General features: G+C 40.8%; 2 protein-coding genes across 3 annotated transcripts in view; both read left to right on the top strand.

The window, feature by feature from the left end:
* The first annotated feature begins 1,778 nt into the window (after positions 1-1,778).
* zgc:65894 (uncharacterized protein LOC335798 homolog) lies at positions 1,779-6,403 on the top strand. The gene is made up of 5 exons (XM_061049426.1): positions 1,779-1,993; positions 4,356-4,464; positions 4,551-4,661; positions 4,872-5,116; positions 5,207-6,403. The coding sequence occupies exons 1-5, from the start codon at positions 1,937-1,939 to the stop codon at positions 6,017-6,019; spliced, it is 1,335 nt and encodes a 444-aa protein (XP_060905409.1). The 5' UTR covers positions 1,779-1,936; the 3' UTR covers positions 6,020-6,403.
* Positions 6,404-8,769: 2,366 nt separating this feature from the next.
* dennd1c (DENN domain containing 1C) overlaps positions 8,770-15,677 on the top strand; it is a 14,948-nt gene continuing 8,040 nt past the window's right edge. Inside the window, exons 1-8 of one of the 2 annotated variants that reach the window (XM_061049394.1) lie at positions 8,770-8,943; positions 9,380-9,444; positions 11,056-11,099; positions 12,391-12,440; positions 13,239-13,358; positions 13,850-13,919; positions 14,014-14,094; positions 14,695-14,760. In XM_061049394.1, the coding sequence (XP_060905377.1) occupies positions 8,927-8,943; positions 9,380-9,444; positions 11,056-11,099; positions 12,391-12,440; positions 13,239-13,358; positions 13,850-13,919; positions 14,014-14,094; positions 14,695-14,760 (513 nt within the window). In that variant the 5' untranslated portion in view covers positions 8,770-8,926. The remainder of the gene's footprint in view (positions 8,944-9,379; positions 9,445-11,055; positions 11,100-12,390; positions 12,441-13,238; positions 13,359-13,849; positions 13,920-14,013; positions 14,095-14,694; positions 14,761-15,677) is intronic. The other variant, XM_061049402.1, reaches the window with a different exon arrangement.

Here is a 15,677-nt window from a genome sequence, read left to right as displayed (position 1 = left end):
TTTTGCACTTCCGCATTGGCTTCACTTTTCAAAACCGGAGGTTGCCGCTTGAGTCTAACCCCATGGTCTAACCATGTCACAATCATGGTGTACAGGTGTAAGTAGAAAGAAAGAAAATATTCTTTTTAACAGAAAAGTTCACCGGAAAACATTTTTTTTTTATTGTGAACACTTTATTTTGAAAAACGGAAGTTATCCCAGATTCGCAGTAGTATTCTCACACTAACTTCACCGACCCTCCGAAGCTATTCCTTGTCTTGCATTGTGTTTGCTCCCGTTTCATACACGTGTATCTCATTGCCAGTTTAACGGTAAAGGCCTTAAGACTTTGGTAATTACAACTTTTGTTTGGAAAAGGAGATTAAAACAGTGCAAACTCGGTCTCTGTCTGTTAATCCAGCTCGGAGCATTTACCACAGAGATCCTTAGCTGCTTCAGATGTAGGGGCGGCTGACTTCACCGAAGTCGCTGTGTCATCTGCCTTCATGTGATACAGCCTAAAGCTACGATTATTTAAGTTATAGTGTTGTTGGGCTGTCTGTGAGCCTGTAATGGTATATATGGTGCTGTTGGGCCGCATGAAAATCGGGCCTACCTAACAGGCTTTTATTCTGAGGCCTATCCAGTAATCACTTTCTGCCGCCGAGGAGAAGAATAGAGACAAACAGAGCAACAGCAACAATGGACCAGATAGATTCACAGCTACGATGTCAGTAATAATGATAGATCTTTATTGTCATTGCATTTTATACAACGAAAGTATGTAGGAGCAATCCAGCTACAACAGCATATAAAATATGAAATATGTACACATACACCAGCACACGCACTCAAACACAATCCAAGCACATCTCACTCATATCCACATTCATACCTGTAAAAATGTGCAAAAGAATGTAATAAATACTCATGCAAATAAAATAAAAAATAAGGAGCAATGAAGATAAGACACTACAGTTATTGCTCTGAATCCGTGGGTGAGTTTTTTTCTGTGTGTGTGTGTGTGTGTGGGGGGGGGGGGGGGGGTGAGGGGTCCTGCAGGATGTTTGTGGTTAAAGCATGTCTATACCAACAGCTGATGAGTTGACAATAGATAGGCTAGTCGGCTATGATAAAGTCTAATATTAACATTACAGCAACAGTAAATATGATGAAACAGGGAGGACTGATTATGTTTATTACAGAGGTAGAAGATAAGCAGCTTGACGATTCACTGTATTACATCTATTATCATTCATTATTATGATACTGTGAACGATAGTAAGGCTGACATTATAGGGAGGGGGGATCCAGAGGAAGCTACAAGACAATAGAGCTCAGGAGCTAAGATGTAGGCTATGGTTAGTAACCCACATAGTAGGCCTACATGAAGATTAAGGCTACATACTGACATGCAGCAGGCTTAATGTGATGTGAATGCACAGAGAGGGAGACGGAGAGACAGCTAGCTCAATGTGCCAGGTCCCCCTGCAGTCTAAGCTTATAGGCAATAGCAGCATAGCTAACTAGGAGCTGGTGCATATCTAAGCTAGCCCTAGCTATAGGCTTTATCGAAAAGGAGCGTCTGGTAGTGACCAGTCAACATAAGGCTACTTAATGCCTCCCCCCCTATTCGAAGCAGTCTAGAACAAACCGTGCCTGCCAACCAGGCCATTTTTCCAGCTGAACCTGGTTCCCGTTGCCATGGAGATGACGTCATGCTGCAGCACTGGGATGAACAGCGCAGCCGTGAAAGGAGGGGCCAGACAGGAGAGAGAGAGAGAGAGAGAGCGGGGTGGAGAGAACTTACTACGCAGCTGCAGCTCCTCCGCCATTCTGCCAGAGAGAGACCACTGAACCAGGAGTGCCAACACCGAACAACTGCTGAACAGAAGCCCCGTCGTTAGCGTCCCCTTTTTTTCTCTCTCCGTGAGATACCCAACACCACGACGACAACATGCGCGAGATAGTGCACCTGCAGGCCGGCCAGTGCGGAAACCAGATTGGAGCAAAGGTATGAAATTTACACAATGACAGCCGCTGACGTACCAGTGGGGGGTTTGTATGTGATAATACATGTTCATCCGTGTTTAAAATAACATGTTCGCTGAAAAGAGGTCGCGTTGTCCACAGGAAATCGTAAATAGGTCAACCTAGAGGAATGGAGACTGTTGTGAGGATGGGCGGTGGCAAGCCGAGACATCCCTGCTGATGTCGCTGATGCCAAAATCACGCACTAATGAATGTACGCGCATATGTGCGTATCTGTGTTCAGAGAGGGATCAGTACAAATGTAGGATTTGCATTGGTGAAGATTTGGAAATATTGTCTTTACATTCATACCAATGAAAAAAATCTAATAGGATTGGACTGGATTGGATTGGATTGAGAGGGGTGTGGCTCAGACACAGAATTCACTTGTCAGTGGCAGGTAGACATGCAACAAAACACACATGCACATAATGGTTCATGTGTTCATTATGATCATTATAAACGCACAAAATAATATTTCATCATCATCCATGCCTCAGTTATAGGTTGATAGTTTGGATCCACCCATGCCTTCAGGTATCTGTGATCCGGAGGCCCCATGTCCCCATGAAACAAAATTTAGAGAATATTAAACTCATAGACTGTAAAAATAAAAGGACAAAGCCCGAGTGTCGTCTGCAGTGTGTCACTGCAGGGGGCTTTGACACATTTTTAAAATGGATTTAGAATTGGAGGCAGAGCCTTGTTCATTCCTATGAAAGCTGCTCAGTGGCGCATGAAGCAAAAAAAAAAGTCTGACTTCTACGTGTAGAAGCACCCGGATCATTTGCGTTACTGGGGCCCATAGCGCATGCGCAATTGGAGTCGTAGTCCCGTGTATCTGATCTGCGTACATTATGCCTAAAAAATATCTCTAAAATGGGCTTTACTTGCCTTTTACAACTTGTAGGATGTAATGCTTTTTAAAATGATTAATTTATCCTCTGATTTTATAGACGTCCCTTCCCAAAGTAAGCTTATGGGACAAAATATTTTTGGGCCCAGTGGGATCACGTGATGCTGGTTCAGCCACCATGGAGTCCCATTGATGGCGATCCCCATTGCTGAAAATGCTGTCTCACCCTAACTTTTAGTCAACCTAGCGGTAGGCTGAGGGCTGGAGCTGAGGCAGGTTTTTTAGTCTCTTGACAATTCGTTACACCACGCCCGCCTGTCAATCTGTCAATCAGGACCGCTTCTCATTATCTTATAATAGTGAATAACACTTATCCTTCATTAAATCAAAACCAATGAATATCAAAAAATTAAACCTCCTACAGTCTGTGCCAATCGAGACGTGAGCTAATCAGACCTATTTGGTTTCTTGAACCAGGCTGTAAACATGTTAATTTCTGCTGTAAAAGCATTTTTTTTTAAATGGGGTGTGTATGTGACATCGTCTGCAGCCAGCCTCAAGTGGTCACTCTACCAACTGCAGGATTTTGCATCGATTTTATTGTTTTAACACCAGAGGTTGCCACTAGGACTAACTGCGGTGTCATGGCTTAGTTCTGAATGAAACGGGATAGAACCAATCACAAGACAGAAGGCGGGTCATTACGTCCCTGATTAATTTGATTGGATCATTAGCTTCGACAAAGCAGTCTAATTGGTTGTGAAATAGGTAAACGCCCATGGGTGCAGGATGAGTCATCAGATAGTTGAAACGTTTTACAGGAAGAGACAAATAGAAAGATAAATGAACATTTAACACAGGAACGCTGGATTACAACCGGGTGAATGTATTTTTCATTTCAATTATTCTTTGAATTAATAGATTAACCATTTGTTCTAATGAATATTTGCTAGCACAAACAGATGCCTTCAGATTGCTCCCTTTAAGACACCTGGAAATCCACACATTTAAGGAGCTAGAATAAGTCATCTGTATTTTTCAGAATTCATGAGCTCCGGATGCGTAGTGGTTGGTGCACACACGCCATGTAAAGAGGCTTAAGTGGGCATCCCGGGCTCAAATCCTACCTATGGGCACTTTGCTGCATTTCATTCCCCACTCTCGCTCTCTCTCTCTGTCTCCCGGATTGCTGACTCTATCCACTATCCTCTCTCTAGATAACGGCATTAAAAGCCCAAAAATAAGTCTTAAAAAAAAAAAATTCCTCAATCAAACGATTGTTTAATCATTTGTTTCAGCTCTTTGATGCTCACATAGTAAATCTGCTGGTGATTAACAAGTAGAGCAGATTGTAAAGGGCTTTAAAAATGCTGGCAATAAACATCATACTGTTTTGGGATATTAAAATGTCAGTAGATTAATCCTGTATCTGCAATGAAAGCTTTTCTTTCTGTATTCTGACCAATGTAAACTGTCGACCTTTCTGTAGTTCTGGGAGGTGATCAGCGACGAGCACGGCATCGACCCCACTGGATCTTATCATGGAGACAGCGACCTGCAGCTGGACAGAATCAATGTCTACTACAACGAGGCTTCAGGTATGTAGCTGCATCACCGCAAGTCTAGTGAAGCAATAGTGATTTCCTTTTTAGTGTGACGCTTTGACGCATGCGTTTGTGTTCAGGTGGGAAGTACGTGCCGAGGGCCATCCTTGTGGATCTGGAGCCAGGCACCATGGACTCAGTGCGCTCTGGCCCCTTCGGACAGATCTTCAGACCTGACAACTTTGTCTTTGGTATGTGATCAGTCAAGGACACAAAAACACATATGTAGCTTATCATAAATAAGTAAGACTGGCTTAATTGTCAGCATATAAGCAAGAGTTGTTGACGCTGTATAATTAAGTTCAGATTCTACCTGTTTCACTGTTAGCTGATGACATTTTGACTAGATGAAAAAGGCGCAATATTCAATGGTTTGACCATATTTAACCATTTTCTTTCAGGCCAGAGTGGAGCCGGTAACAACTGGGCAAAGGGTCACTACACAGAGGGTGCTGAGCTGGTGGACTCGGTGATGGATGTGGTGAGGAAGGAGGCTGAGAGCTGCGATTGCCTTCAGGGTTTCCAGCTGACACACTCCCTGGGCGGAGGTACCGGCTCCGGTATGGGGACCCTGCTCATCAGCAAGATCCGTGAGGAGTACCCCGACCGCATCATGAACACATTCAGCGTGGTGCCATCTCCTAAGGTACGGCGATCATGTTGTGTTGGTTTGTATTTTGTTCCTTTCTTGGTTTTTCCTCCCTGACGTTTGTGTGATTTTTTTTTTTTGCTCCAGGTGTCTGACACTGTCGTAGAACCGTACAATGCCACCCTGTCTGTCCACCAGCTGGTAGAGAACACTGATGAGACGTACTGCATCGACAACGAGGCCCTGTATGACATCTGCTTCCGCACCCTTAAACTGACCACACCCACTTATGGAGACCTCAACCACCTGGTCTCTGCCACCATGAGCGGGGTGACCACATGCTTGCGTTTCCCCGGCCAGCTCAACGCTGACCTCCGCAAACTGGCCGTCAACATGGTGCCCTTCCCTCGTCTGCACTTCTTCATGCCTGGCTTTGCCCCGCTCACCAGCAGAGGAAGCCAGCAGTACAGAGCTCTCTCTGTGCCCGAACTCACCCAGCAGATGTTCGACGCCAAAAACATGATGGCCGCCTGCGACCCCCGTCATGGCCGCTACCTGACAGTTGCCGCCATCTTCCGCGGTCGCATGTCCATGAAGGAGGTGGATGAGCAGATGCTGAATGTGCAGAACAAGAACAGCAGCTACTTCGTAGAATGGATCCCCAACAACGTGAAGACAGCCGTGTGCGACATCCCTCCCCGCGGACTCAAGATGTCTGCCACCTTCATCGGAAACAGCACCGCCATCCAGGAGCTGTTCAAGCGCATCTCTGAGCAGTTCACCGCCATGTTCCGCCGTAAGGCCTTCCTTCACTGGTACACCGGAGAGGGCATGGATGAGATGGAGTTCACAGAGGCCGAGAGCAACATGAACGACCTGGTGTCTGAGTACCAGCAGTACCAGGACGCCACGGCCGAAGAGGGAGAGTTTGAGGAGGAGGGGGAGGAGGAAGTGGCCTAAGGCTAAAATCTCTCATCATTCCTCATGCACTGCGTCATAACTACATCCAACCATCCTTCCACCTATCTGAATCCTACTCTGCCTCTTGTTCTCTTTTTCTTTGTTACACTCTCCTCCCCTGCCTCGTCTCCTGTTCCTTCATTCTGTTCTCTTCTCTCCTTTCCTTCCCTTTGCTCCGCCCAGAATAGGATTCACAACACTTAATCTTCACTTCACACATATCAGGTAGCTAACACAGATGTGCTTGTGTTTTTTTGTCAGTAGTGCTGTGTTTATGTTAAACATTATGTTTCATAATTGGGCCAAGAATTCAATAAAGCTCACAAGGATATGATCACTTGTCTAATTTGGCATTTACTCCAATAAATTTGTTGTTTCAAACTCCTTCCTGTCTCTTTGTGTTTATTGTAAGTGTGAAACTTTTACAAACCTGTGACTGTTTAAAATGTAATAAACATTGAGAACAACATATTTAATTGAAAATAGCACAGACAACACATCATATGTCAAAACTGACTAATTACATTGTTTTTGGAAATGTTAAGCCAATAATGAGGCAGTGGCTCATAGACTCAGTTGTCTCTCAACTGGTTCCACCCCCAGCTCTTGGACAATACACTTAACCCATAGCTGCTCCTGCTGCAGCGTGTGAATGTGTATGAATGGGATTAGCTAATACTGATGGCCTCTGACATCAGTGGATGAAACAGGGACATTTCTCAGCTTCGACATGGGCCTTTGTTGTCTTTGTGCCATTTACAATCAAATACGGAGTTTCAATATTATGAAAATCAGAACACTTTGTTTCAATCTCTACATTTTAGACAACTTCCCAACATTATTGGAAACAGGTTTGTAATAAGAATTTAATTAATGTTGGAAATGTGACTTGCGAGGGGACTGCAGTTGTAAACTAGCTCTAAGCTAACTCTGGTACAATGCATCAAATGGCATCATTTGTGTGTTATATTGTACATGGTCCCTTTAAAAATAAAATAAATAATTAAAAAAAGAAATGTCATGTAAATAACAAGACGACAGATAAATGATGTGATGCTGAAATATCTAGTCAAAATAAGGCCAAGAAGAGAATCGACAGCATTTGATGACGCCCTATCTGGATTCCAGTTTTACTGGTGACTTGCAGAAAGACAAACCAAAATGGAGAACCAGCTTTAAGAATTAAGCAGTTTTCCTCTAAAACCACAAGGGGGCAGCATGAGATCTAAAAACCTGTTAAACCCACTGCTGCGTAACGACATGTAAGACACCCTTTTTTAAAGGAGAAGTACAGATTTTAGCAATCAGCTTTTCATATATATCTCAAAGATAAAAAGATCAGGCATTGCATTGATTCCTCATCATTAGCTCCAGTGTTTTTGATATACTTGAAAATAGCCAATAAGTTCATAGACCATGTGTCAAATGGAGCTCAGTATTAATAACAGTTCCTGTTTATGACGTGATCAGGAAGAAGTGGTTCTGGCAGTAATGACAAATAAAATTGAAACCAAACACGGAAGAAAAAAAAGTAATTTCTTTGATGACAATCTCCCTGAGGTCTCTGAACAGGTCTTTATGACTATCTATAACTTCATATTAGCAGCAGCATCGCACAGTTGCTTTGGATTTCTTTAGTATACAATTTTATACAGAAACCCAATGGACTAGTTTAAACGTTGTATCATTGTCTTTCTTTATTCAATGAGCAGCCCCTCGTCTCGGGACACAGAGGTTACACTCACCTACAAACACAATCTGAGGACCTCTGTACATAAGTGTTTATATAAGAATTAAATATACAAGTTAAATAAACATAGATATTTGGTATTTAATGATTGTAAAAACAAAATGTGGGAAGGAATGCAAAGAAAACCAGAGCTACTCCTTTTGTGTTGTTGATAAAAACAATGGATTGGACAATTATTGTTTATGAAATATGGACATTGATACAGATATTTAGAGAAAGTTCTCATATTTCCTTTTTGTTTTCTTTAAATTATATGTTGGGAACTTTTGCCTTTAGTGGAAAGGACAGCAGAGGAGAGACAGGAAATATTGGGAGGACAGAGTGGGTGTTGACGTGATGACATCACTGCAAAGAGCCGAGGTCGGATTTGAACCCCCAGCCGCTGCGCGATGACTTTCAGCCACTGTACATGGGGTGGGCAACATAACCCTAGGCCATCAGCACCCCAAGCTCTCATACTTCTATGTGTATATTTCTATATGTTTACGAAAATAAACTGAGATCCACGTGGGATCATTTCCTAAGTTAGAGAAACCTTCAGGTATCATGGTGGGGGTGAGCTCGAGCCTAACCAGGCTTCTGACCCTGGCTCTCTCTTCCCCGTTCTCTTTGTAACATTATCCTTACTGTTTTTCATTTTCTCTTTTCTTTTTGGGGATGGAGGATGGCTTTACAGGGCCCTTGTTATATGATCGGACACGGTGTCATAAAGGCAGATGCTTCAGATTTGTTTGCCCTTTGATTGAAGCTGCAAATCTTTAAAATATATGAGAAGGATTAAGTTCAAAAATATAAAGTAAAATATAATATATAAAGTAATATATAGAAGTGATAGCCATATAAAGAAGTGAACTTAAAGGGTGAGAGGTTGGAGAGGTGGTTTTATAACACATTTAATGCATGTACACACACACACACACACACACACACACACACACACACACACACACACACACACACACACACACACTGACAGAATGCATTCAGTGATCAGGAAGTGTTCCTTCACTTCACTGCTGATCGTGCAGACTGCGGCTGCTGTCGTCTGCCTTACTTTACATCACTGCTACATCAGAGGAATGACCTTTATACAGCAGACCGCCTGAAGACCTGCACCCTCCTGGACTAACACATGGACACACACACGTCCTGACAGCATGGGCTCCAGACTGAAGTAAGTTAATCATGTCGTTTTTTCTCGTCTTCCATCTTCATAAGTCTGCCCGTCACTCTGTTCTTGTGGTTTTTATTACTTCCTCTCACAACTGCACAGGAAGCTTCCTGCAGCAGCTCTGTTGCCCTTAATGTGATGCCATACTCTTCATAGTAGACCTGTGTTTTAAGAAACGGCAAAATCTTTCATCTGTACCTGTTTCAGAAAACAATTTGTTCAATATTTCAATGAATTCACGCTTGTTGTAGAATTATCTTCTGACCCATCACGGTCAACCTATCACACTTGTTCTTTAAAAAAGCATCTAAGGCAATATGCAGCATCTTGTACGTTTTTTGAATCAATGATTTAAGTGATTGGATGAATGTAAGTCAGATTTTGGTAACATACTGTCAGCATTATCTCAAATCAGCATTGTGAATCTTTTTCCTGTCAGACCTAACCCTGAGCAAACCTTCTACTGGTTCTTTGAAGCAGCATGTCCTGTAGCCAGAGACAAAGGTGAGTCCACAGTCTCCTCTCTCAGCGTTGAATGTGGCTTCTAAGTGTCTAACCTATTAATGACCAGCTACTTAATCTATTTTTTAAGATTTTTTCTGCGGGAGGATGAAACATAAAATCTACCGTAGAAATCAAAAATACATGAGGGTACACAAAACTAAATTCAGATTTTTGATTTGACATTTCTATCATACCTTAAATGGTGAAGAGTTTTTAAAAACAAAAACAACTTTTACAGGTCCCATATTATATATAATATACTTAACCATGTTTTTATACTCTTATATGGATCCCAAGGCTGTCGACCACACCCCCAATTATGTGAAAAGTCCATCCTCTCCGTCTTTAGCCTGCTCCACTTTTCAGAAAATGTGTGCTCAATCAGGCCATTTGAGGATTTTCCTTTGTGACATACAGATTTAATGTCCAACATATAAATATTCTTAGCATAATTCTTAGAAGACTCAAGAAGGAAATGTTTGTCCAAAGTAATTTAAAATGCTAACTCAAGTTATTATCCTGCAATGAAATGCAAAGAAAACTATTAGTAGCCCCTACACAGACCAGAATCAGGATTTTTTTTTAAGTCTCTCAGACGAGGCAAATAGCCAATCGTTTTTTAGGATTTTGGGGTGGCCAGGGGGTGGTGGTGGTGGGGCCTGAATCTGCCCTTATTGACAATAAGTTTAAAGGAAGAAATTAAGAGAAATGTTGCTCCAAAAACCAGCGTTTCTAGCAGGGCTTCCTTTCACTTCAACTCTATACGTAATGTCACAAAAGTCTGCAAAAGGTGATCACTGAACCAAGAAAGAGCAGAGCATTATCATAAATCTTTTTCAGTACAGATTGCAAGAGTCCACTGAGCTTTTTAAGAGCTGATACTATTCACCCATTGATTCAGATGTGATTCAGATGTCTGTGAAAAATAATAATAATAATAACAATAATAATAATAAAAATAATTTTTATTATTATTATTACTATCAGTCTTTATGACTCACAGCTAAAAAAGTGTTTTTTCAAAAGTGTTTTTTACCCTCTTACTTGTATATGCTGTGAATTAAACCATTTAATTCCACTGTGGACATCAATGGGTTAAATATGCAAAGGTTCTTTATTGTCAGCAAGAGAGAAGTTGAATTAAATTGTTCCTCAAATTCATTATTCATTATCACACACTCCACCTATCTATCTACCACCTGAGACTGTCTTCAAACACACATATGATGCTACATGTCATTAAATGATTCAATGTAATACTGGTGATGTGTCTGCTGAACTGAGAGTTTCTCACACTTCCTGTCATGTGACCATGAAAAACCACACAGCCTGTTTGGGTCTCACTTGAACCAGATGGGAGCATGTTGTGGTGATTTAATAGACTGAGCAGCTGTGTGAGCTGAGGCGCTTAAACACACTACAGATGTTTTAATTTAATCATAATTACATTTTCATTGTTGTTGTGTTTTATCAGTTGTTGCCAGATATTTTTCACTCATTGTTACCTGAATTAAAATGCACTGTACTTTTCCAGCAGTGTTTCTCTTCATCTTGAGTCTGTTTGGAGTATTAGTAATGATGATTTGTTTATTCTTTCTTTTACTGTTACAGATCCTGGTGTACTGTTTCAGTTTCCCGAGGATTTCAGTGATGAGGTACCCACTCCTGTTTCCTGCATGCCTCTGGAAATACAGATATGTGCTATGCTATGCTACGTGTTATGCTATGTTATGCTATATTACAGTGTGCTATGCTAGCTGTGTTGCTTTAGGAGTGGCCATAGTCAGATCAGAATGAAATAACTCAACAGCTGTTGAATGAATTGATTGATATTTGATGCAGACCTTCACATCTCTAATGAATTTTCCTCTGGCAACATCATTGGTCTTTTTTTTTTTTTAAATTGTCCAAATTTGTGCATGACCAAATACCCTTGAACCTACTGATGATCACATTAGATTCAGCTACTTTGTGTTAAAAGCTTATTACACAATATTTCCCTACCTTAATTAAATTAATTTCATTTGAATTGTCATACATTAAAACATACAGTGTACAGTCAATGCAATAGTATAATAGCCTCATTGTAAGATTTTGCAATTGGCATGTTGACTCGACTCGACCACCCATGTACCTAATTACAGCTTCACAGAGTTCTCTAGCAAGGATGTGGCTATTTGGCCTCTTAATTCCAATAGAAAGTCATTTTGCTTTTGGTATGTCCTTTTCACCACACTCTTTAAGTGTCAATAATCAAATGTAAATGCAGTCAGTCCTTCCTTTAGGGCAGGTTGACAGCAGCGTGTTTCAAACACAGATAAAATAAATAATGGAAGCAGCGCTCACATCACAATCGATTTGTCCACTGCCTTTTTCAAGCCTCAAGTTTTCAGTGTTTTGCCATTTTAATGTTTTGACTACATGAAATAGAGTCTTTGGCTTGCAAATTGAACTGCCTTTTTAACAGTATCACCATTTGAACAAAGAGAGACATCCAAATGGAAGGCAATATTCAAGCTTTCCTTCTTATTTTGACTCTTAATGAGTCGAACTGAAGGAAGGATAGCTTAAGCTATTTTCCATTGCATAGTTTTTTATTTTAAAGATTTATTTTTGGGCTTTTTGTGCCTTTATTGGAAAGATAGGACAGTGGATAGAGATGGAAATCAGGGAGTGAGAGTGGGGATTGACATGTGGGAAAGGAGCCACAGGCCGTACTCAAACCCGGGCTGCCCGCTTTAAGGACCACAGCCTCCACACATGGGACACACGCACAAACCATCGCGCCACCAGTGCCCCTTCCATTGCATAGTTACACTGCATGTTGTATTGTCAGTTGAAGCCATTGCAGTCTGAATTAAGAGGCTAAAAAGCTTCCACTATAGACGTTAAGACATGTTAGGAGACTTCAGAGTCCTGTAACAAACACATTTCTTTCAACTCTAGGAGTGCTGTCAAACATTACCCAGATTCTGCTTCCCCTATGACATACAAAGGTGAGTATATGTTCATAAAATAATCATTATATATATATATATTATCACTTTATTTATGTCAAAACCTAGCTTGACAAATAAATTAAAAAATACAAGCAACAAGGGAAATTCAAGAAATGACAATAAACAAGAACAATAATACGAAATGATGATGAATGGAAAAAAAACAGAAGAAATAATGAGTAATACCAGAAATTAGAAGAAAAAAACAGAACACTAAATACAATTTAAAATTAAAAATAAGGTAAAAACATAAACAGCAGTATCAATTTGAAGTCCAGATCATATCAAATCACTTTGGTAGTGATAAGTATTATTAAAGATTCTGCCAGCCTCGTCTCCTCACGCTTGGATCTTAACCTGGACTTTCTTATGAAGTCAACGATTCAACAATGTAGCTTAGAGCTAAACTTAGACATGCTGTAAAAAATAATCCATAAATATTAACATGAATCATATAACTAACGGGGAGCCATGAATAGAGCCAACATTTGTGTGATGTCATGGTGTCCGATGAAATGAGTAAGAAGGCCGTGGATTTATAAAGGAGTTGGACAAGAGAGTTTCTTTGTTTTTGTTTGTTGATGTTGGGAATAAGGATTGTCTTTATTGCCTTCTTAGTCCTTTACTCAATAATATATGACAACTAGGGCTGTTAAAGGATTATTATTTACTTATGTTTGAAATGTCATTATTATTTCATTATTAATTGTGATTAACTAGTTAATATTGACAGCTCTAATTACAAGCCTCTCTTTTTCTCTCACTGTCCCCCTCCTTCTACATTCATCCACACAGAGTGAGGGAGGGAGTGGCCGTGCAGAACTTTACTTTTGTTTTGACTGACATAGAGGGATGCCAGCGGTTTGGATTCTGTCGGCTCACCAACAGCACAAACACCTGCCTTTGCATACTCAGGTACCTATGAAGGTGTAAGAATCAATGACTGTGTAGTAATATGGACAGCATGCTTCACTCTCCATTGGTGCTATAAAATCGAAGCCAAGATACGCCCCGCAATATGCGCTGACATATTGTGCTGGTGATGACATTTGAAACCAAGACATGCACAGATGGGAGGGGGATGGTGGAACCTGCAGAATTTACACCACACCCTTTCCACTGACCAAAGCACACATTCCCCTGGTCAGTACAGAAGCACATTACATTCACAAATAAAAATATTTATAGATTTTTTTATTTGTGGAGTTAATGCATCACACTATGCAGGTTGGTACGGTCCACAACAGAACAGATTCTTGTGTCAATTTGGCACACACCCAAGTTGCTCCGTCCATCTTCATGTACAGTCCATGGTACAAATATTTCTGAATAGTGCATTGAAAGAAGCCAAGTGAACCAAACCTTCATCACTGAGTGACAGCCATTTTAAATCCATGTGATTACAGCTACCTTCCCTGGTTTGAAGTGTTTTACAAACTTCTCAACAACTTGGCTGACTACCTCACAAAAGGACAGGTATGTTCGCATTTCTCACGTGTAATCTTTTTCCTTTTTATATAACTCTGCACAACATTTTGAGTTACCATGACAATCTTGATCTTCTCAACAGACCAATGAGATGAAAGCGCTCTTGGCTGCACTCTACAAGCAGCCTGTACCGCTTGTACCAGGATCTGTCACTCTGCAGATGGTAAATCTCCACTCATTTATGCTTTCTTTACGTGCGAAAACAGATACACACATTTTAAATAATATAACCATCACTACCCACATCCTCTTACATGTCCTTTATGTTGGGATGGACATTAAAACATTCATCCACTAGAGGGTGCAGCCTTGAACAGACCTTCACTTCTACAGTATTTGGCTGCTCTCCAACTGACATTTATTTCCGGTCGAATCGCCGCCCAGCAGTTCTGTTGTATTTGTCTGTCCATGTGCCATCATTACATTCGTACATGAACCCGCTCGCACAGTCTTTCCTCAAAGAGATACGCCATCTTCCTAAGTATTCTTCTGCGTTGTGTTTTGCTGGTCTGACTTTAACGGTTAGCTACACCGCTCAACACTGCCCCCATGATTTCCAGTGGTATTGTGACATTTGGTCCATATCTGTAAGCTTCCAGAAAACGCTCAGAAATACGGACAAAATGAACGCAGAGTACTGACAGAACACTCCATCCGTATATGTATCTGACGAAGAGCATAGTTGAGCCTTTAGCTCATGAAAACCAGGAGTCACACTTGAGGCTGTATTGTCAGTGGTTAGTGTGTTGTGTTTTCTTCTGAGGGAGAGCAGCTTTTGGTCAGCACAGAGGTGTCCCATCCTGTTGGACCCCAAGAGGAACAAGAGGGGGTGAGTCCCACAGGAGTTCATGTGCCTGAGCAGTTACAGACTAACTCTGAGAAGCTTGGTGGCTAAACCTGATGTCTGTGGACTTGTCACTAACTGCTCTAATGAAATATGATTTACATAATCTGAACTAAAATTGAAGTGTTAACTCTCTAACACATGAATTACCCATTAATCCACTAATTTTAAATGTTCTGTTTTATGTCAAACGCCTACTTGTGGCTCTAATTCAGTGCTTGTTGTATGATTTGTATGAAAAAATCTTATTTTTTCTTAAAAAAAGTATTTTCCTCTGCAGACAACTTCCATCAAGTCAGTGTGGTTCTTTCTTCAGTTTCTTGCAGTATCTTTTCAGGGTGCTGATATTTTATGACAATGTGAAGATGATGATGTGCCAAAAGCATGTGTAGTTTCATATCTGCATAAGTAAAGCCCCAACACAACTATTTGTGTCTGTTATCTGCACTTGTCTGCCTTGTTAAAGTGTCTCATGTGCAGAGACAGTTTGTGTCCTGTTCATACATCATTTTACAGATAAACAAGTTCTTGCAAGTTGAAGTGAAAACTTCTCTTGAACGAACTGGTTTTACCGACTACACAAGGAAGTATCCTATTTCCTTATTAGTGAAACCTTTAGGACAAGATGCTCCATGTTTGTCATTTGAGAACAGGATGCTGCTGCTCCTCTTATATAGACTAAAATAACCACTTTATTCTTTTATTCTTTAAGAGTTCTACTTTCATCATTTTCGCACAGGCTGGTCTCGAACTCGTTAATTTACAAGATTAAACTCGTAAATTTACGACTTTAATCTCGTAATTGAATTCTTATTATTTTTTAACGTGGCCCTAATCCTCCGTCGTCAGAAAATGAAAAAGTATTTGCTCATTTGGAATCCATATAAATTGATTTGGGGACA

Source organism: Labrus mixtus, chromosome 2 (genome assembly GCF_963584025.1).
Source record: "Labrus mixtus chromosome 2, fLabMix1.1, whole genome shotgun sequence".
NCBI classification, from domain to species: domain Eukaryota; kingdom Metazoa; phylum Chordata; class Actinopteri; order Labriformes; family Labridae; genus Labrus; species Labrus mixtus.
Note: the sequence above shows the minus strand (reverse complement) of the source record. Positions and strands in the feature narration are given on the sequence as shown.